The sequence below is a fragment of the Pongo abelii genome, chromosome 10 (assembly GCF_028885655.2).
Source record: "Pongo abelii isolate AG06213 chromosome 10, NHGRI_mPonAbe1-v2.0_pri, whole genome shotgun sequence".
Taxonomy (NCBI): Eukaryota; Metazoa; Chordata; class Mammalia; order Primates; family Hominidae; genus Pongo; species Pongo abelii.
The window spans coordinates 102,419,524-102,441,242 of NC_071995.2; the positions used below are offsets into that span (position 1 = coordinate 102,419,524).

The window sequence follows — 21,719 nt, forward strand, 5'->3', positions numbered from 1 at the left end:
ATGCTCGAGTCTCTCCCACTGAAAAAAAAAGATTTCTCCCTGTGCCCACCCGCCTTCTCCAGCTCTGTCCCCCTATAAGGCCAAACTCCATAAAACAAGAGCCTCTGGTTCTGAAATCCACTTTAAAATATTTCAAAGACAGTGTGTGTTCATTAGTTATCACTAACCTTTCAAGTGAAACCATGCACTCTAGAGTGGGTAGATAACATTGGAAAAGACTAACCGAAGCCCCACAGAGAACTGATCCTACAGGCACTTCAGCCATCTCCATCTCCAGTGGTTGTTCATGGGCATAATCAGCTCTTCAGGGGCAAAACAGATTGGCTACATATCTTTGTCCTTGTTTGAGAAAGACATTACAATCTAGCCAGTGCAACAGCCTACATCAGTCCAGCCACCGGCCCATTTTTCTATCAGCCTATGAGCTTACAAATGGGTTTTTCTTTTTCAATCGTTGGGGGAAAAAAAACTCAAAAGAAGAATAATTTCATGACAAGCCGGGCGTGGTAGCTCACGCCTGTAATCCCAGTATTTTGGGAGGCCAAGGCAGGTGGATCACTTGAGGCCAGGAGTTCAAGAGCAGCCTGGCCAACATGGTGAAACCCAGTCTCTTCAAAAATACAAAAATTAGCTGAGCGTGGTGGTACACACCTGTAATCCTAGCTACTCAGGAGGGTAGGCATGATAATCACTTGAGCCTGGGAGGCAGAGGCTGCAGTAAGCTGAGATCATGCCACTGCACTCCAGCCTGGGCAACAGAGTGAGACTGTCTCAAAAGAAAAAAAAAAAAAGAATTTCCTAACATGTAAAAATTACATGAAAGTCAAATTTCAGTGTCCACCAATAAAGTTTACTGGGACACAGCTACAACCATTCATTCACATATTGTTCATGGCTGCTTTTGTGCTACAAGTGCAGAGGTGGGTAGCTACAACAGAGCCTACAGCCTGCACACCCTAAAATATTTACCACGTGGCACTTTGCAGAAGCTTGCTGACCTGTGGTCTAAATGTGGCCTCTGACTGGTTGGTTACCTGAGCCTGCACAGCCTAAAATATTTACCATGCGGCCCTTTGATGAAGCTTGCCGACCCGTGGTCTAAATGTGGCCTCTGACTGGTTGGTTACCTGAGAAGTGTCTACCAATGCCAGCACCACCACCATGAACCACAGCCATTTTGGAATGCACTTCAAGGCTAGCTAATGAAATTACAACCAAAATTTATATACTTCTATTTCATTCATTAGACTTGGCTCCAAATGACACTCTGTGAGGTCAGGAGTTCGAGACCAGCCTGGCCAACATGGTGAAACCCCATCTCTACTAAAAATACAAAATTAGCTGGGCGTGGTGGCACAAGCCTGTAGTCCCAGCTACTTGGAAGGCTGAGAGAGGAGAGCTGCTTGAACCTGGGAGGTGAAGGCTGCAGTGAGCCAAGACTGCGGCACTGCACTCCAGCCTGGGCGACAGAGCAAGACTCCATCTCAAAAAAAAAAAAAAAAAAAAGAAAAGAAAAACAAAAAAACAAACAAACAAAAAAAACAAATGACACTCTGCTGGCTCTGAAAAAATCAAACCCAATCTCAGAGGACCAATTTTTCTCCTCAGAAAACTGTCCAAACAATGTGCTACATGCTCTGAAAATAATCCCCAAGGGGGAGTTCTGGAAACATCTGCCACAGGCTCAGTGGAATAACTTATAACTTTCTAGGGGAACACTGAAGAAGAGGGTGACAGTGAGACAAGACATTGATTTGGATTTTTTTTAGTTAGCAGCTATACACCTCTATATCTTAGTTGATTCCAACTTGACAGAACTCTGTACAAAGTGCCAGAACCCAAGGCAATCAATATAGGTGCATGGAGGTTAAGGGTCTAGAGTCGGTCGGCCTGTGTGTAAACACCAGCATCACCCCTCACTAGAGCAAGTTATATCTCCTCTGCGCCTCAGGGTCTTCATCAGTAAAATGGCAGTAATGTTTCAGACCTACTTCAAAGAGTTTCTGTGAAGATGAAATGAACTTAAAGGTCTCGGTGTCCAGAACACAGTAAGTTCTTACGACATTTCTACATAGCCTGATTCGGCCAACCAAGAACTGTGATTTCTAGAAAAGTCACCTATCTCGCAGTCTCAGTTTTCTCTCCTGCAAAATGTGGGCAGCTATGTAAACCTCAATTCCCTTTTCTTCCTTCCCTCACCCCATACCTCGTATAATTAATTTTACAAACCACAGAAATATTTTCAGCACTTCCATTCTCTAAAACACACATTCCTTAATAGTCAACTTTTTACACAGGTCAGAAAAAGGAAAACAAAATAAAACCAAAAAAAAAACAAAAAACTGTTTCCAAAGCTAAAATATACTGATACCATCTACGTGCAGTTGTGTTTGTACATATGACCAGCTGCCAGGGTCACAGAGACTTCACTGAGGGTGAGTCAAGCCTTGCCTATACCCAAATCCTCTAAACAGGAAGACACATTAGAGCAGTGCTCTGAAGCATGGACTTGGGGACTTGGTTCAAGCCTTGCCCTGCCATTTTATGACCTCAGACATAAATGATACCTAACCTCTCAAAAACTGTTTCCTTATTCTAAAATGGGAAAATTGTACCTACCTGCAAGGGACAGCTGTGACTATTAAATGAGCAATGTGTATAAAGCCAGCACTCAGCACAGTGTCCAGAACATAAAAAGTAACTATTAGTAGTGTATGACATGCACAGACTCTAAACTACACTAACTCAGAATTGACACTGTATATTTTTAGTAAATCATCTCACAGACAAGCATAGCAAGGGAAACAAAATAAATCCTCATCAGAGAAGAGCCAAGAACTAATGGAGCCCAATGCATCCTGGAAACAAGGCCCAGGGGGACGTGCAGAGCCCCATGCTCTGGAATGCATGCACCTGGAGCCAGAATCTGGCCTGCTACTCATAGCCCTGCCTGATCTCACTGCTCAGCCACCCCCAAGCAGAGTGCCAGCTGGGGCAGGCAAGGCAATTCCCTGTCCATTTCCAAAGCCAGAGGGCAGGCATGGGCAATAGGCTGTGGCCACAGCTTGCAGCTGTGTTAGCCAAGAGAGCAAGCATCTGTGCCCAGATCCTCAGCCCATGCTGAGACGGCTGTAGCCCAGGCAAGCTGGAGCCAGAGAGAAAGCAAGGTGCCTCATGGAACTAGAAAGGAAAGGGGCACATGGAGAATTAAGGGGATACAGCTACAAAAGAGAGGCAGCTCCCGTGGACCAGGAAATGACTGATAAAACTGCCATTCCTCACTTACCAGCCAAAACTGGCTGCCTAACTTAAGGAAGTAACTGCCAGGGAACTCCAGTAAGCCAGCAAACTGCAGGTATTATCCTCAGAATCAACTGAAGCTGGACCCAGGGATCTTGACTCTTGCTTTGAGACTCTCTCCAGTAAGCCATGGTGCCTAGACTGAAGTGTTTGCTCCACAGGCCCCTTTCTTTCACAGATGAGGAAACTGAGGCCCAGAATGGAGAAGTCCCACTATAGCAGGTGCAGACAGAACCAGCACAGACTCAAGCACTGGCAGGGCTTCCTGAATCCCAGCACCCCACAGGAGAGCTCCTAGCAGGCTTCAGTGTGGAAGTGAGGACACTGGATCTTCACTGACAGAGGAATGTGAGCAAACACCTGCATTAACACAGGCCCCATAAACACTGCCTAGGCAAAAGAACCCCAATCGTTATTCTACAGTCTACTGAAAACAACTTAAGCCTCATATTTTATAACAATTAAGCAGAAAATACCTGAAGTAACTTTCTAACTTCAGGCTTAAAGAAAAAGTGAGAGAGAAAAATAATATATCCAAACCTGCATCTGTTCCAATAAGCCAGTCAAGGTCTGCAGCCAGGTCATGGTTTGAATGTATTGCTCCGTGTTCATGATTTTGAGCTCAGATCTCAACTCTGGGATAATTGCACCAGTCCTCCAGCCGTGCTTTAGGGTCAAATCCTGATCACAAAGATCACAAAAAGTCAACATCAGTCTCAACAGAATCTAAACTATGTCATTATTTTCCCAGACATGAGAGGCATTCATTTAATTACTTTTTGATGGTAATGGTTAGTTATTCATCAAGCTGAATTCAATGAATTACATTTAATTAAAACCTATTTGGCCCCAGACTTTGATCATTTCATTCCAAGAAAGTTTCAGTTCTGGAAATAATTGCTGTGAGTCACAACCCCTGCGGAAACGCTAGGTCTGGAATCATTAACCATGGTCTGTAAAAAAAAAAAAAAAAACAATGAGGCCAGGGGCAGAAAGGGGCTTGACCTAAATGCTACCAAAGGTCTCCATTCAATTCACCCACAGACCTCTGTGTGCCAGGCCCTCTGGGTTATGGAGAACCATGGAATCTCAGACTTGGAATGATCACATACAACATAAGCATGCATGATCACATTTTCCATTCCAAATACTGTCACCCCATATTTGACAACAGGCCAGAATATCTAGTATCAGCTATGTCCTGGAAAATCTAAGACATATTTAGTATGATGACATATATAGTCATCATACTAAATGGGCATTTTCTCATTTGGCAAATGTTTATCAAGCACTACTATTTGCCAGGCCCTAAATACTAAGGATAAAACAATGCACAAAAAAACTGAGAAATCCCAGCCCTCGTGGAAAATACAGACAATAAATAAGTAAAATACACAGGGGCAGGTGAGGATAAGTACAAGGGACAAAAATCAAGCAGAATAACAGGAAAAGGAGAGGAAGCAAGGAGGTTTCCATTTTATACAGGGTAGTTAGGAAGACCAGGCTAATACAAGGACAAGGTGGGGGAAAGTATGAAAATATGTGGAAACAGAAAGATTCTGGCTGAAGAACAGCAAGTGCAAAGGCCCTGGGGCAGGAACATGCTGGAGGGTGGCATGTTAAGAAGCAACAAGTCAGGGAAGCTAGAAGAGACAAAAGAGGGGGCAGAGGCAGAGGATGTCTTCAGAGGTGGGCTGGGGAAGGGGAAATCCAGTGGGCAACCATAGGAACTCAAGCTTTTACTCAGAGGGAGAAAGAAAGGCTTTCAGGTTTTAAAGGAAGAAGTGGTATCTGATTTATAGTTTTAAAGGTTCAGTCTGGCTACTGAGCTAAAGCCAGAATCCTAAGCCCTATGCAAGAGTCTAAGAGGGCTTAGGATGCCCACCTTCCTCACTGGTTCAATTTTTTTTTTTTTTTTTTTGAGGCAGGGTCTCACTCTGTCGCCTAGGCTAGAGTGCAATGGCATGATCTCAGCTCACTGCAGTTTCCACCTCCCCAGTTCAAGCAATTCTCCTGCCTCAGCCTCCCCAGTAGCTGGGATTACAGGCATGTGCTACCACGCCCAGATAATTTTTGTATTTTTAGTAGAGACAGGGTTTCACAATGTTGCCCAGGCTGATCTCAAACTCCTGAGCTTAAGTAATCCACCCACCTCGGCCTCCCAAAGTGCTAGGACTACAGGTGTGAGCCACCGTGCCCAGCCCACTGGTTCAGTTTCTTGAAGCCTTTGAATATTTCTCTTTCTCCTAATAATACATGAAAACCTACAGCACATTCTTCTAAATATTCCCAACAGTGGCAAACTTTCAAAGGTGGATTTTATGTTTTTTGATGCAGCGATAAAAGGAAAAAGAACAACGGCATTTAATTCTTATTATTTAAATGGAAAGATTATTCTGATAAACTCTGAGTGAACTGCTTATTTCCATCATTTCCAAAAAATATTTATCTTTTTCACAACTCTGATCCATCCTGTTCTGTTAAAAAAAAAAGAGACATTAAAAAAATGCAGCCTACCTCTAGGTTTTATGAAAGCATAAAGACGACCTTAAAGATATATTCTTAAATAAAAGGTACATTCTTAAATAAAAGATACATTCTTTAGTAAGTGAAACTAACACACCTGTCCCCCAACAAAGGAAAAAAGGGCCCCTCACCGCCAGGTCACTGTATATATGGTCACCAAAATACAACACTCTGGATCCTCTCCATCCAGTAAGCTTCAAAAATTCATATAAATTACCCTGTAATCAGAGAAAACTATAGTTATTATATTACAGATAGAGATCTGTCTAACCCACAGTATAAAATATTTTTTTAAAACTTTTAAAAATTGTTTTTGTTTTTATAACTTATTTTAAATATCAAAATATAAAGATAAAAGCACCTTCATGGGAAATCTTTCCTCTATGTCAAATGCACTGTTCAAGGATTTATATTATATACACCTCATTGTAACTATCTTTCTACATTTAACATGCTGTGGCCATCTTTCCATGTCAATAGTCTACCATGTAATGATAGCAGCTGGGAAGTACCATGATTCCTTTCGCCAATTCCCTGATGTTGGACAGTTGACACTATCTATTTTGTAAGCAACTTCATGATAAACATTCTCATAGCCAAGTTGTATTAGCTATTATCTTCATAATTTTCTTAGGCTAATTTCCTAGAAGTAGAATGGCTTTATCAAAGCTAATTTTTCAAGGCCTAGAAAATACACTTATTGCCAAATCCATCAGATTGTTATATACCCACCAAGAACGTATTCATATTTTTAAAAAACGAACTTTAGTAACACAATAATGGTCACCGATGCAATAATTCATTCAAATATTTGAAAGCCTCATATGACACCAAAATATATTAGAACTGTACACAGGCTAGGTGTGATGGTTCATGCCTGTAATCCCAGCACTTTGGGAGGCCAAGATGGGCGGACTGCTTGAGCCCAAGAGTTCAAGACCAGCTTGGGCAAAATGGCAAGACCCTGTCTCTACAGAAAATAAAAATTGAAAATTAGCTGGGTGTGGTGGTGCATGCCTATGATCCCAGCCACCTGGGAGGCTGAGAGGGAAGGATCACTTGAACTCAGGAGGTTGAGGCTATACTGAATCATGTTCATGCCACTGCACTCCAGCCTGGACAACAGGGCAAGACCTTGTCTTAATAAATTTTTTTTTTAAACCCACAAAATTGTGTACAAAACATGTATTGTCAGAAAATAATTAGTAATTTGAGTGAATAATATGCCATGAGTAAGTGTTCCTTAAAGAGAAATTTCCAAGGTTTACTACTGGCATCTTAAATGTTACACACTATGAAAGTCATGCCTTAAATTTTGTTTTTAAAAAAACATTCAATTTTGAGTTAGATACTAGCATATTGAAAATATATTGACTTAAACCTAAGTTTACCACCAAGTTATAATCAATCAGTTCATGGGAATCACTCAGAACTGTGCCAGGCACACAATAAGCCACAGTGAACATCAGCTATTAGCATTATTACCGACCACAAAGCAAAGCAACAAAAAGGATCAGCTGGTCATGAGATACCTGCTTGTATATCTGGCCTTTCTGCAACTTATGGATTTTATCCCAGAGTAAGACACCTTTCTCATTCATCTTTCGGAAAGGCCTAACAACAGAAATGGGAAACATTATGACATGGAGTAGTACAGGCTGTCCACTCTATGAAATACCAGAGTTATTCACTATCACAGGAAGTAGCTCCCTGCAAAAACCTAAAAAAAACCCGAAACCAAAACTCCACCATCACATTCCCTGGCCTAATTCAATACGTCCCAAATTGTGTGAAGCCCAGTATCCAAAGGTGTTCCATGAAAAAAAGAATTCCAGGGGGCCAGGCGCAGTAGCTCACTCTTGTAAGCCCAGCACTTTGGGAAGCCGAGGCAGGTGGATCACCTGAGGTCAGGTGTTCGAGATCAGCCTGGCCAACATGATGAAACCCCATCTCTACTAAAAATACAAAAATTAGCTGAGCATGGTGGCAGGCACCTGTAATCCCAGCTACTCAACAGGCTGAGGCAGGAGAATCGCTTGAACCCAGGAGGCAGAGGTTGCAGTGAGTGGAGATTGTGCCACTGCACTTCAGCCTGGGCAACAAGAGAGAAACTCCATCTCAAAAACAAAAACAAACAAAAAAAAGAATTCCAGGGTCATATAAATTTGGAAAACACCATGCACTAAATATGTCCCTCTTAAATAGCTATTGATGGCTCTGAAAAGCCCTGCTGTAATCAACTTTCTTTCACTTAGATTTCCCGGATTTATTTGACCATGCAGAAAACCTGTTTATGAAGAAAAGTTTACGGAAATACTGCCTTAGTATATTTATCTGGCTTTATACCTGAAATTAAGCCACTCTAGATAAAAAACAAATCAGAAGACCAGAAGCACTAGTTTATGGTGGAAATTGGGAAGTAAGGATAATGCCTTACTCCTCACCCTGGCAGTGTTAGCCCAAAGGACTCACAGTTTGTTTGCCTTAAGGTAAAAATAAGTGTTACCCTAAAAAAAAAATTTTTTTTACCTAATTGTAATACAGAAAAATACAATGAAAAAAAGTACACAACCCAGAATTCTAGACCCACCATGTACACTTAACATTTCAGTTCGTGTTTCAGTCTTTTTATGAAATTTATCTTTCTTTCATGACTATAAAATGAGGATCACTTTGTGTACGCTAATTTATATCCTTTTTCTCTAATATTGCGAGCAATTTCCCAAGTGATTACATATTCTTAAATACATCATGTTTTACAGTAATACGACATCATCTTTTTTTTTCTCCAATTCCTTTTTTTGTTTGTTTGTTTTTTTGGAGAAAGGGTCTCATTCTGTTCCCCAGGATGAAGTGCAGTGGCACAATTACGGCTCACTACAGTCTCGACCTCCTGGGTTCAGGTGACACTCCTACCTCAGTCTCTCAAATAGCTAGGACTGCAAGCATGCACTGCCATACCTGGTTTATTTTATTTTATTTTTTTGAGAGAGAGTCTCACTCTGTCGCCCAGGCTGGAGTGCAGTGGTGCAATCTTGGCTCACTGCAACCTCCGCCTCCTGGGTTCAAGCGATTCTCCTGCCTCAGCCTACTGAGTAGCTGGGATTACAGTTGCATGCCACCATGACTGGCTAATTTTTGTATTTTTAGTAGAAATGGGATTTCACCATGTTGCACTCCTGACCTCAGGTGATCTGCCCACCTCAGTCTCCCAAAATGCTGGGATTACAGGTGTGACCAACTAATTTTTTAATTATTTGTAGAGACAAAGTCTCCCTGTGTAGCCCAGGGTGGTCCCAAACTCCTGGACTAAAGCAATCCTCTGGCTTCAGCCTCCCAAAGTGCTGGGATTATAGGTGTGAGCCATGGCACCTGGCCCAAGTACATCATTTTTTTCTTTTTTTTTTTTTTTTTTTTGAGATGGAGTCTCACTCTGTCGCCCAGGCTGGAGTGCAGTAGCACGACCTTGGCTCACTGCAAGCTCTGCCTCCTGGGTTTACACCATTCTCCTGCCTCACCCTCCCGAGTAGCTGGGACTACAGGCCCCTGCCACCATGCCGAGCTAATTTTTTGTATTTTTAGTAGAGAGGAGGTTTCACCGTGTTAGCCAGGATGACATCTCCATCTCCTGCCCTCGTGATCCGCCCACCTCAGCCTCCCAAAGTGCTGGGATTATAGGCGTGAGCCACCGCGCCCGGCCAAGCACATCATTTTTAATGACTGCATAATACCCCCTCACATGGCTATTCCAAATGTAACTAGGCATCCCCTACTGTAAGGCTGTTAGGTTGTTTCTGACCTCTCTTTATTATGAATAACACAAGGATGAATACAGATGGAGAATTATTCAGCTCTTACCCTAGGCTTCGAGAACAAAGACCAAATAGATGTTTGGGGGAGGGGGCTGAGACACCCTGCCTGCTCCATCCAGGGAAAAGAGTCCAGGATCCTGCCCCCTCACTTTTTATAAAGATAACAGAGGAGCTCTCTGGTGAAAAGAGAGACAGGGCCCTTCTCCTGATCACACCCCAGAATCCACTAAGAAAATGGTGAGGGCATTGTATCAGTGACTGTAGGGCCCCCAACCTCCCCCACTTCTTCCTCTAGGACAGGAGTGCCTTTGACCACTCTGACCCAGCTGTTTTCCTCTGTGTGCTTCAAAACTCCCAGACACCGGTAAAGGTTTTTATGTTGCTCCCCAAGACACTGGAAGAAACTAGCCCTGGCCTGGAGCCAAATTCCTTAAACCCTCAATAAACTTCACATCCTGACCCGCTCCTGGTGGATACCTAGGTAGAACATCCTTTTCTCTCCTGTCTGCCAGAGCAGGGGTCCCCAGACCCCGGGCAGCAGACCACAGACCAAAACCGGTCCATGGTCTGTTAGGAACCGGGCCGCACAGCAGGAGGCCAGTGTCCGGTGGGTGAGAGAGCATTACCGCCTGAGCTCCAACTCCTGGCAAATCAGTGGTGGCATTAGATTCTCATAGGAGCGGAACCCTATTGTGAGCTGCACAAGCAAGGGATCTAAGTTGTGTGATCCTTATGAGAATCTAATGCCTGATGATCTCAGGTGGAACAGTTTCATCCTGAAACCATCACCCTACCCCCACAAACCTGCTGGAAAAATTGTCTTCCACGAAACCGGTCACTGGTACCAAAAAGGTTAGGGACCCTGTGCCATAGGATGCACAGCAGCCCACTCTGTAAGTCGGTTCCTCTAATAAGCGCTTTGCACTGATCACCCCAGCATTTAGTGCTTCTTTCTTTGGAATCCCAACCAGCCCCATCATGGGACGGTTTGCAGCTCTCCCATGTAGGAACTCCCTTGCCGCTGTCTTTGGGATGACTCCAGCCGCCAGTCAGTGGGACAAAATAGTAACAAAGCAGCAAGCCACAGTTTATAGCTGTTTTTCATCACACTCATTTTCTTGAATCCCACCCAGCATTTTTGAGTCCCTGCACATGGTTCTTGGTTTGCCTCTTCTTCCTGGAGTCACTGTGACACTTGGAAAACTGGGACAAGAGGAATTTAAAGCATTAACTGCAGGGCACCACACCCTGATGCTTCAAATCACCTAACAGAGAGGAACAGACTACCTGCTTACCAGCTACAGAATAAACATGGGGGTAAAAGTGTTTCAAAACTTGCCCATTATTATACAAATACGAGTAATTTTTTTAGAACCCTAGTGCAGTGATTCTCAACACTGTGGGCATTTGTGGAGAACAGCTCTTTGTGAACAGGCCTGTCCCACAAGTTAAAAGATATTTTAGCGTTCCCTGATCCCTACCCACTAAATACTAACAGCACACTCTGTCCCTGTCACAGCCTAAAACTTACCTGCTTCCCCATTCCCAGGGCTACAGTGGCAGGAAGATATTAAGACGTAATAGAGATTTACTCCACGTGATGCAAAACCTGTGTTGCACAGCAGCTCTGCAAAATCCAACTGCAATTTTAAACACACTAATGAGAGCTCTATTTAAAGAGCTACCCAACAGGTAGTTTTGTTGTTGATGTTGTTTTCTGATGCTTCACAATATGTCTGCATCTAAAGATCTAATTTACTATGTGATAATAAGTTTGGCTTTTTCATCACTGCCAATCATTTTCTTCAAGCCTACCTCATGGGTCTGAAGCAGCTCAAGTTGAACTGAGAACCCTTTCGATGCATGCAAACTGTCTGTTACGTGCTCATGTCACTCTCCTTGTGATTACTTGCTAGAAGGGTAAAATTTAAAAGCTATAATCTCACATGCTTATGATTTTGCAACTGGATTTTACCAAGACACACCATCTATATATTCACAGCAGCAAAGGAATAAAATCTAGTAGTCCCCTAGAAAAATAAACACTCACCTCCGCTTATCATTAAAGAAGTTTGGCTTCTCAGCCTGAACAATGACCACATCGAACAGGTCCCTCCAGTCTTTCCCAACGATATAACTCATCCCTTTGTCCCTAGGGCAACAAGTCAGCCAGGTTAGTCTAACATTAAAGGGATTAACTATGTTTGTAACTTTTTCTTTCCAATTTCCAACTGCTAAAACAAATGGGATATAAGGAGTGTGCCAGAAGCTAGCAATGAAACACAGAGCAACTTACACAAAGCTACTGGGGCTATTGGTGATGAGAAACATCTTCTTGCCATGATCAGCCAGTTTAGCCAACACTGCACGGGTCTGCTCAGCATAGCAGATGTACTTTTCTAAGAGCAAGAGAAAAATTCACACACAGATTCAGCATGATATTGGTCAATCTGCAAGTACTTTCTAAATGGGGGTTTGGGTCCAGCACTGTCCTAGGCACAGGAGAGGGAATAAAGGCCTTAAGGAAGAAGCTTTGTTCAGTGGAACATGGGTACATCTGGTGCATCATTCACAAAGACCCTGCCTCCTCGGTCTAAGTGGAAACAACTAAGTGGCTATAGCTGCCAGTGCCTCTCCTTTTAAGTCAGAATTATGTCAAGTTCCAGGACAAAGAGGAGACGGCTAACATGCCAGGATGCCAGGTCCTTACAGAGCACTCATGCAGCCCCTGCTTAGCACCTGGAATGCAAAGTAAAATGCTGGCATGGTTGCACAAGAAACGGAAAGGCTGAAACTCTCTTCATGATACTGCTGTGCACATACCAATGTCTGCTTCAATTGCTCTGTACATTATTCCTTTGATGTGGACGTCTCGAATTGAATCCTGTCAAAAGATACATTTTTAATCAGCGAAAATACAACTGAGATAACCTGAGTAACAGTACAAGTAAAATGGCAGTCATAATAACTTCTGTCCCTAGAAAGTCTGACAATCCAGGCACTACACAAAATCTAAATTCTGGTCCATTTTCTTTTTTTTTTTTTTTTTTGAGACAGAGTCTTGTTATATCACCCAGGCTGAAGTGCAGTGGTGCCATCTCAGCTCAATGCAGCCTCTGCCTCCTGGGTTCAAGTGATTCTCCTGCGTCAGCCTCCAGAGTAGTTGGGAATACAGGCGTCCGCCAGCACACCAGGCTAATTTTTGTGTTTTTAATAGAGGCAGGGTTTCACCATGTTGGCCAGGCTGGTCTCCAACTCCTGGCCTGAAGTAATCCACCTGCCTCAGCCGCCCAAAGTGCTGGGATTGCAGGCATGAGCCACCACACCCGGCCAATTCTGGTCCATTTTCATAGGCAGCCCCTTGTGAAAGCCAAAGTTTCCATGGTGATGGTGGCAATTTCCAATGCAATATTCAAAAGAGTGCTTGGAAGAGGTAATTTCTGTGAATAATTCTGAATAAAGTCCCACATGATAGACAGTAATTTATATGCAGTACTGTGAACAAATGATCCCAGGCCATCTGGACAAAGGGAGTTATTGCTCTTTTATCTTTGTGCCCTTTCCGTCCCTAGACCCCAATGGCAAATTCTATAACACAGAATGAGAGGGAGAGACAAATAGCTAACAGGTTCCTCCTTCTCTCTTTGGTGCCACCAGTCGGGCAACGAACTGGCAGTGAGATTGTAGCTCAAGCAGAGATGTGGTCCAGGGAGAGGAAGAGGAGGCAGTTAAACTCTTTGTGGGTTCAGGAGTATGGCAGCATGATAGCTGGCAGGTGTCAAAACAGGGTCCCACTGGCAGGTGACACTGCACAGGGCCTCTATGTGGTGACATTCCTAGAGGCCTATGGAAACTTTCTGGAGCCAGTAGCAGGAGACAGAGCTGCAGGCAAAATTGTGTCTAAGCCTTAGACTGTTGCTGGGAGATTTCTGTTAAGAGTGAGCACTTCTGGACTGCAATCTCAACCTCAATTATCAGCACAAGCCTGATTCAATTTCACACCAGCAGCAGAAGGCAGCAGTTAAATGCAAGTCAGACTGCCTGGCTTAAAATCAAGGCTCTGCTATTTACCAGCTGTGTGACCTTGGGCAAGCAACTCAACCTCACTGTGCCTCGATGTCCTTATTTGTAAAATGGTAAGAATAGTGCCTACCTTGCATTATTATGAAGATTTAGTAAGTTAACATGCCTAAAGCACTCATAAGAACAGTGCCTGGGACCTAGTAAACTCTACACAAGTATTTGCTCTTGATGGGATGGTAGTAACACTTGCAGTAAAAACTGAGCTTTCAAATCAACATCTCACCTCACGAATGCACAAGGCTGCTACAAGTGATTCTTAAAGACTTTTAAAGACAAAGTGTATATACAAAAAAGAGAACGGAAACTAAATACCTAAATTCAATTTGGATAATACCACACTGATATTGAGAAACTATAATTTATCCTCTATCTTCCTAAAACCCAGGAATCACGCTGCCAAAACTTAAATTTACTTATAAATACATAACAAAAATATTTTAGTGTGTAAATACGTATCTTTAAAAAAAATAAATATTTTAAATACATATTTTTATAAATATAACTATGTAAATACATATAAAATAATATAAACTTTTTTAGTACTAAAAAGTTCATACAGCTTAAAGAACATATATAAATATATAAACATGTGACCATAAAATACATAAATAAATTTATAAATACAAATGATTTGTACAGTAAGTCCTTAACATCTTCAGTAGGTTCTTAGAAACTGCAACTCTATGTGAAATGACATAAAGCAAAATCAATTTTTTTCCTTGTCAAAATTAAAATGACATCGAAGAAATTGGCGTTATTCAAGGACCTGTTGCACACAGTTTCACTTAAAGTCACAGTTGCCAAGAACCTACGGGCAACAGTAAGTGAGGACTTTGTATATGTTCATGTAAACATTTACATTTGTCTACAACCCCCCTCCCCCAACTGGATTCTTGCATGGCTTTTGCAGGACTTTAGAGAGCCACATGGAACCTTTGTGGGCAAAGGAAAAAGGCATCCCTTCTGGGCAACTACAGTGGCACAGGCCCCCCAGCCAGGAGCTTGACGGGCGTAGTGGCTCAAGCCTTTAATCCCAGCATTTTGGGAGGCTGAGGTGGGCGGATCACTTGAGGTTAGGAGTTGGAGACTAGCCTGGCCAACATGGTGAAACCTCGTCTCTATTAAAAATACAAAAATTAGCCAGGCATGGTGTCAGGCGCCTGTAATCCCAGCTACTTGGGAGGCTGAGGCAGGAGAATCACTTGAACCCGGGAGGGCAGAGGTTGCAGTGAGCCAAGATCGCACCACTGCACTCCAGCCTGAGTGACAGAGCAAGACTCTGTTCAAAAAAAAAAAAGAAGAGGAGGCACCCTTGCTTGGGCAGACTCAGGGGTGAATGAGTACAGGCTGGACTTCCATCCCCATCATCCCTTTGGCCAAGTGCACTGGCCCCGGCCTTAGCCTTCTGGTCAGAAAGGATCAAAAATTGAGATAAAAGTGTCAGCACCATCTCATTTTAACAAAACTTTTGACTGATTTCCAATTCTCCTGATGTAACAACATCTTTGTTATAATGTTCAAGGTTAAACCACACATAAGAGTTCCCAGCTAAGAGACTATTTAAAACACCTAACCTAGAAAGGAGGTTCAAGGCTCTGTGACTCCCACTGAAAAGGCTGAAACAGACTCAGCACCATGATCTCTCACTGTGGATACAACCTTGACGTCTTTGTACAGATGCACAGGCTCATAGTCGATGTTGTTCTTGAGGAAGTATTCATTCACGCAGGACAGGAGGGTCATCTCGGGCAGGGAGAAGATGTCCATGAACTGCTTCATCGTGTTTCCATGAGAACTCTGCAGACAGGGTAGAAGGAGTGCTTTAGAAACAGGGGCCCACACCAGGTACAGAGCCACGAAGCACCAGGAACAGCAGGAAGCCTTTTCAGTGACTAAACGAGATTCTCATCATCAACACAAAAAAGGAAAGTTCTAATAATAAAAAAAGAAAATGGGCTAGGCGTGGTGGCTCACGCCTGTAATCCCAGCACTTTGGGAGGCCAAGGCAGGTGGATCACCTGAGGTCAGGAGTTCAAGATCAGCCTGGACAACATCGTGAAACCCTGTCTCTACTAAAAAATACAAAAATTTGCTGGGCATGGTGGTGGGTGCCTGTAATCCCAGCTACTCAGGAAGCTGAGGCAGGAGAATCGCTTGAACCCGAGAGGTGGAGGTTGCAATGAGCAGAGATGGCACCACTGCACACTAGCCTGGGCAACAAGAGCAAAACTCTGCCTTAAAAAAAAAAAAAGTAAAATGTTCCCGTTGTTCCTTATCATTCACAGCAGAGCTGATGTCTCACTCTAAGTATAACTAGGATATCAAAAGAAATGCCCTGATTTCCCCCAGAGTCTAATCACCCTTCACCTTCCAATTTCTCCTGTGCTCAATCCCACTTCTGGTTCACACTCTTTCAGGAAACACAGAGGAAAGCTGGCAAACAAATTATTGCCCATAATGACATAAAAACTCATGTAACTCTCCTGAACTGAAGCACGACCTTATGGCCCATATTTGAGCTTAAAAAAGAGCGTTTCTCTGAAGACTTGCAATTTACACTATAGATTCTCCTCGACTTATGATGGGGTTACATTCTGATAAACCCACTGTAAAAGATGCATTTATACATCTAACCTACAGAAAATCATGGCTCAGCCTAGCCTATCTTAAGCATTCTCAGAACATTTCTATTAGCCTACGCAAAGCCTATTTTATAACAAGGTGTTGAGTGTCTCATATAATTTATTGAATACTGTAATTTATGTTGAAATTGTGATGGTTTTGCACCATTGTATTGTAAAGTCAAAAAATTCTAAGTAGAATCACTGTAAGTCAGGGGCTGTCTGTACTAAGTTTACTAGCTGACCAGACATCTTCCATTTCATTTTGACAAAGCAAGTAAGTGAGTGCATCTAATAAGACAAGAAGCAAAAATTCTGAGCGGAAAGAGAACCACAAAAGTTAGAAAAGCAGAGGTTTCCCTGAAAGTAAAAAGGGTGGCTGTGTAGCCATCAACTCTGGCATTTCACAGCCATTCGTCAGGGGAAGCAGTAGCTGTCATACCGACAGCCCCAATCTGTTCTGGAGCCCCACTCCAGAAACTAGGGACATTCCTGGAGATGGGGTGGCAAATGGGGTAGGTATGTGGGAGGTGAAAAGAGCCTTCATCAGGTGGGGAGGAAGTGCTTCAGAAAGGAGAATCATGAAAGAATCTGGGGGTGTCCCCTTCAAACGCTAGTCTCTCTCAACACACAATCTCAAATTTCCCTGTCAATTCCATATAAGCAGTAGGTAAGTTCGACAAGGCCATGTTTCAAGAAGGAAAAAGGCTGCTTTAAATGAATAAAGTGCTTCTCATTACCTTTCCGTAAAAGTCACTCATCTGCTCCAAGGGCACGTGGGACCCCTCGTACATTTCAATGACTTCTTCATCAGGGACAACACTGAGGCCTCTGGAAAAACCAGATGGTGCAGTTAAAGAGCTCAACTAGAGAACCCAATGATCTTCACACCCCTGTGCAGTGCTGGGATTTTTCAATTGAGGTGCAAGACACTGTCATCATGACGAGGCAAAATGTGCCACAAGTAAATGCTATAAATATCAGGTAAGATGCTACTATGTTTACTACTACTACTGTTCCATTGGTAACAAGAGCAGGAATAATAATAGTTAATATTACATGGCACATACTATAGGCCAGATATGAATTACACCTAGTCATTCGTGTAATTCTCAACAATCCTAGGAGGCAGGCACTATTATTCTTCCTATTTCCAGCTGAGGTAACTGAAGCAAAGAAAGGTCATGTACCTGTTCAAGGTCACCAAAGTAGGAAGTGGTAGGTCAAGATTAGAACCCAGGCTTTCTGGCTCTATGGTCCAGGCTCTTACACCACTAAGGCACAAGGCTTCCTAATGACTTGCTTTGGGGTGGGCTGGCTTTTGTTTTAATGTATTTAATATATTAGGGCAGAGAAAGATTGTTTTTGTCTCCATCAGACATCCTCTTGCCCTCCAATACTGTAGCCTGAGATAGGGGCTGATTTGGTTTGGCTGCCTCCCCACCTAAATCTCATCTTGAATTGTAGCTCCTGTAATTCCCAGATTGTGGGAGGGACCTGGTGGGACAACACTGAATCACCGGAGCTGTTTCCCCCATACTACTCTCGTGGTAGTGAATAAGTCTCACGAGATCTGATGATTTTATTAGGAGTTTCCCCTTTCACTTGGCTCTCATTCTCTCTTGCTTGCCACCATGTAAGACGTGCCTTTCACCTTCTGCCATGATTGTGAGGCCTCCCCCGCTATGCGGAACTGTGAGTCCATTAAGCCTCTTTATAAATTACCCAGCCTCAGGTATGTCTTTAACAGCAGAATGAGAACAGACTAATACAGGTGCTGAGAATGGAAATTGCCACACCCAAGGCTCAGTGGACTAAACCCCGTTACATGAGGCAGGAAGCCCTGTGGCACCACCACCTTGGAGAGGAAATGACCCCGAATGCTTTGTGACACTGAAGGCCAGTTTCCTCATCTACCATCTGCCTGCCTCTGGAATCTGCAAATGAATCCACCTCCTCCACATAGCAAAAAAAAAAAGAATTGTGAAGTCAGTGGCCAGGATTTCACTCCTGCCTCTGCCACCAGTGACTAGAGCAGGTGCCTTCACCTGTTCACCTGGACTCAACCACTCTCAAGCATCAGGAGGGGAAACACCTGCTCCTCCACCCCTCCTGTGGAGGAGAAAGTGCTTGAGAAATAGACACCAATGATTACGAAACTACAGACTGAATAGTACAGGAAATGTCACGCTGTGCTACAACAGGAGTATAAATAATTCAAGAAGAATTTTAGTTACTAACACAACAGGTTGCTTAGCATACAAAACCACATGGTCCACAGTAAAACCTATGTACGATATCCTTTATGTTTTGATATGTAACGTTAACAAAAAGATCACTTCAACCTCTTTCCTCCCGTCTCCATCACCCACATTACTTTAAAAAGTTATCTGAGTGGATTCATTAATATTTTGCCTCTCATCTTGATTAACCTGTTACAACTACTGGCCTTTGAAAAAACAGAAACACTGGACTCCCTTTATCTTTGCTCCAGAAATAAGATAAGACACTGGCACTAAGCCAGATCATTCGAGGCAGTGACCTTGGAAATCAGCCCTTGCTGAGTAGCAGCAGTCATGTGTCCACACCGCTAAGGCTCTAACACTGGAGAGAAAATATAAAAAGTCAAGTGATTCAGCCGGGTCAGAATTATTTCCCTGCCCTTTGGAAGCCACTGCTGCCTCTAAGGCACAGGCACAGCCACCCAGGCTGCATCCACAAGAGCCAAGCAACCAAATGGCAGCTCAGAAGACGCAGTGAAATCTGCCAGCTGAATTCCCCAAGAAGCAGCTGCATCGAACGAAGAGCCAAACACAACTGCAGCAGGCATGGGAAGACTGCCCGGCCACATCTGAATACAGCCTCAACCAGCGTGGAAATCGAAGTGGAAGCTCCTTTTCCCCGGCTCTGTGTGAGAAACACGAGGTTAGGAGCACAGATCTGAATGAGTCTGCCAGGGCTTCAAATCCCCGCTCCCTTCCTCACTAGGGATATTACCTTGACAAGTAATTTATCCCTTTTGGGTCTCAAAATCTTCATTCTTAAAGCAGAGAACTATAAAAGTGCCTACTTCCTGATGTCACTGAGAAGATCACAGGAGCTACTATGTATAGAACAGTTGGTATATGTAAGCACTATAGAGAGGTTTCACTAGTGTGGCTGTGAAAGGAACCACCCCAGCTTTTCACAAGGTTCCTAGTAAAAACTTAAACTATAGGTACAAAAATGGGGCTGCGATAGGGAACCCCTCTCCACCTCCCCAGCCGGCAGCACTCACTCCTGTGGGCCAAACATCATAAAATTCACCCTGGTGTAGGGACTGGAGACCTGCATCAGCGCTTAGAAACAAACTAGGCTGAGATGGACACCTTCTTCCCACCTTCTCTCATTCATGGCCCCTTCTGGTGTGAAAGAGAAGAAAAGTGACATTTCTGCATGCCCAGGCTCTTAAACCACTAAGGTACAAGGCTTCCTAATGACTTGCTTTGGGGTGCGCTGGCTCTTTTTTTTTTTTTTTTTTTTTTTTTTGAGATGGAGTCTCGCTCTGTCACCCAGGCTGGAGTGCAGTGGCGCGATCTCGGCTCACTGCAAGCTCCGCCTGCTGGGTTCACGCCATTCTCCTGCCTCAGCCTCCTGAGTAGCTGGGACTACAGGCGCCCGCAATCACGCCTGGCTAATTTTTGTATTTTTAGGAGAGACAGGGTGTCACCGTGTTAGCCAGGATGGTCTTGATCTCCTGACCTCGTGATCCACCCACCTCGGCCTCCCAAAGTGCTGGGATTACAGGCGTGAGCCATCGCGCCCGGCCGGGCTGGCATTTTTTTTTTAAATGTATTTATCACATTAGGGCAGAGAAAGACTGTTTTTGTCTCCATCAGACATCCTCCTGCCCTCTAATACTCCTCTCTGAGTGGTGCTAAGAGTGGAAATGGCCACACGCAAGGCTCAGTGGACTAAACCCCGTGACGTGAGGCAGGAAGCCCAGTGGCACCACCCTGTATTCTGAGCCCTGTGCAGGTATGCTTCATCTTCACAAGCTGCCCCTTAGGCAGGCACTGGAATCATGCATGCTTTACAGGAGGAAACCAAGGCTTTCAGAGGGTCCAGAGATGGCTCAAGACCACACACTTGTGAGCCATGGAGCTGGGGTTCACACCCAGGAAGTGTGAGTGACTCAAGTCCACACACTCCCTCCAGAGTCCAGCTCACCTCAACACCCTTCTCAGCAGCGATGCAACAGTGAACTTCCTACAGCCTCATTCTGAACGCTCCTTCCCCCTGAATGCCTCATACACTGTCCATACTCCTTGACACAATGGCCAGTGTATATACAAGAAACAAGGCAATTCTTCTCCTGTGAAGCCCAGGAGAAGAGAGGGGAGAAAGAGCATTTGAGGCTGAGAGGGTGAGCAGAGGACTCACCACAAGCTGGCCATGGAGGGTAGGTAGGATTTCAAGAAGCAGAGAGGAAGGAAAACTGCACCCTGGCAGAACACCAGCAGGAGCAAGTGCCAGGTGGCAAGAAAGAAGATGTCAAGGGAAAAGAATCCCTGCGCTGTCTTCGCCTGCCCGGCATCCTGTCTCTCTTCATCGTAATGGTTCAGGACCAAACACATGACTCAAGTCATTCTGATGAGATTCAGTCCTGAGACTCCAGTGGAATGTGGAGAAACAAAGCTCCTCTGTTCCTCTTGACCTGGAGGTGAGGGGATGTGGGCTTGGTAGTGCCAGGGCTCACCAAGGAGGGGCTTGCCTGAGAGTGAACCAAGCCAGAGAGGAAGGCCAAGAGATGGAAAGAGTTCTGACAATAGCAATTTGGCCCCTGGAGCCAGCACACCTGCAAACTCACTCTGTCTGTGGACTGTACAATTAGTTTCTGAGCCAGTTTGAGTTTCAGTCACTTTCAACCAAGAGTCTTGACCAATCTAGTAAATCAAGGAGCTGTGTACGGAAGAAGAGGAAGCGAAGGGTTTAAAGCAGGTTGATAAAAATCTCAAACCTAAGCCTAAGCATATGGCTTAGCCTTTATTCTGTAGAGAGCAGGGAGCCATCCAGGCATTCAGAGGAGGGGATTATTGGGAGTAATGATTTAGGGAATCAGTCTGGCAAGAATGTCCAGGATGGAGTACACTGCAGCAAACCCCAAGAACCCAGGAGAGAAGGGGTAAGTGTCTAAGGAGGGGGCCAACAGCAGAAAGAGAGATGGAGAGACAGAATACAGAGACCTGGTGAGGACTCTCATAAACATGCATAACCTTGCCTTCTTCGTTCTCTCCCCCACCCTCACCACTGCAATAATAATTCTGGGAAAACATTAGGAGCTATGAGTAGGGGAACAAACGAATGTTCATTTAAGCGGTTTAGAGAAAGAAAAACT

The 21,719-nt window shown here is 44.0% G+C and overlaps 1 protein-coding gene across 1 annotated transcript in view; it reads right to left on the reverse strand.

Moving 5' to 3' along the window:
- Positions 1-21,719, reverse strand: part of NT5DC3 (5'-nucleotidase domain containing 3) — a 68,937-nt gene that overhangs the window by 9,199 nt on the left and 38,019 nt on the right. The window contains exons 5-12 of the mRNA XM_009248165.4: positions 17,083-17,173; positions 15,381-15,518; positions 12,462-12,522; positions 11,935-12,037; positions 11,689-11,790; positions 7,359-7,440; positions 5,958-6,044; positions 3,841-3,981 (exon numbers count right to left, since the gene is read on the reverse strand). Of these exons, the coding sequence (XP_009246440.1) occupies positions 3,841-3,981; positions 5,958-6,044; positions 7,359-7,440; positions 11,689-11,790; positions 11,935-12,037; positions 12,462-12,522; positions 15,381-15,518; positions 17,083-17,173 (805 nt within the window). The remainder of the gene's footprint in view (positions 1-3,840; positions 3,982-5,957; positions 6,045-7,358; positions 7,441-11,688; positions 11,791-11,934; positions 12,038-12,461; positions 12,523-15,380; positions 15,519-17,082; positions 17,174-21,719) is intronic.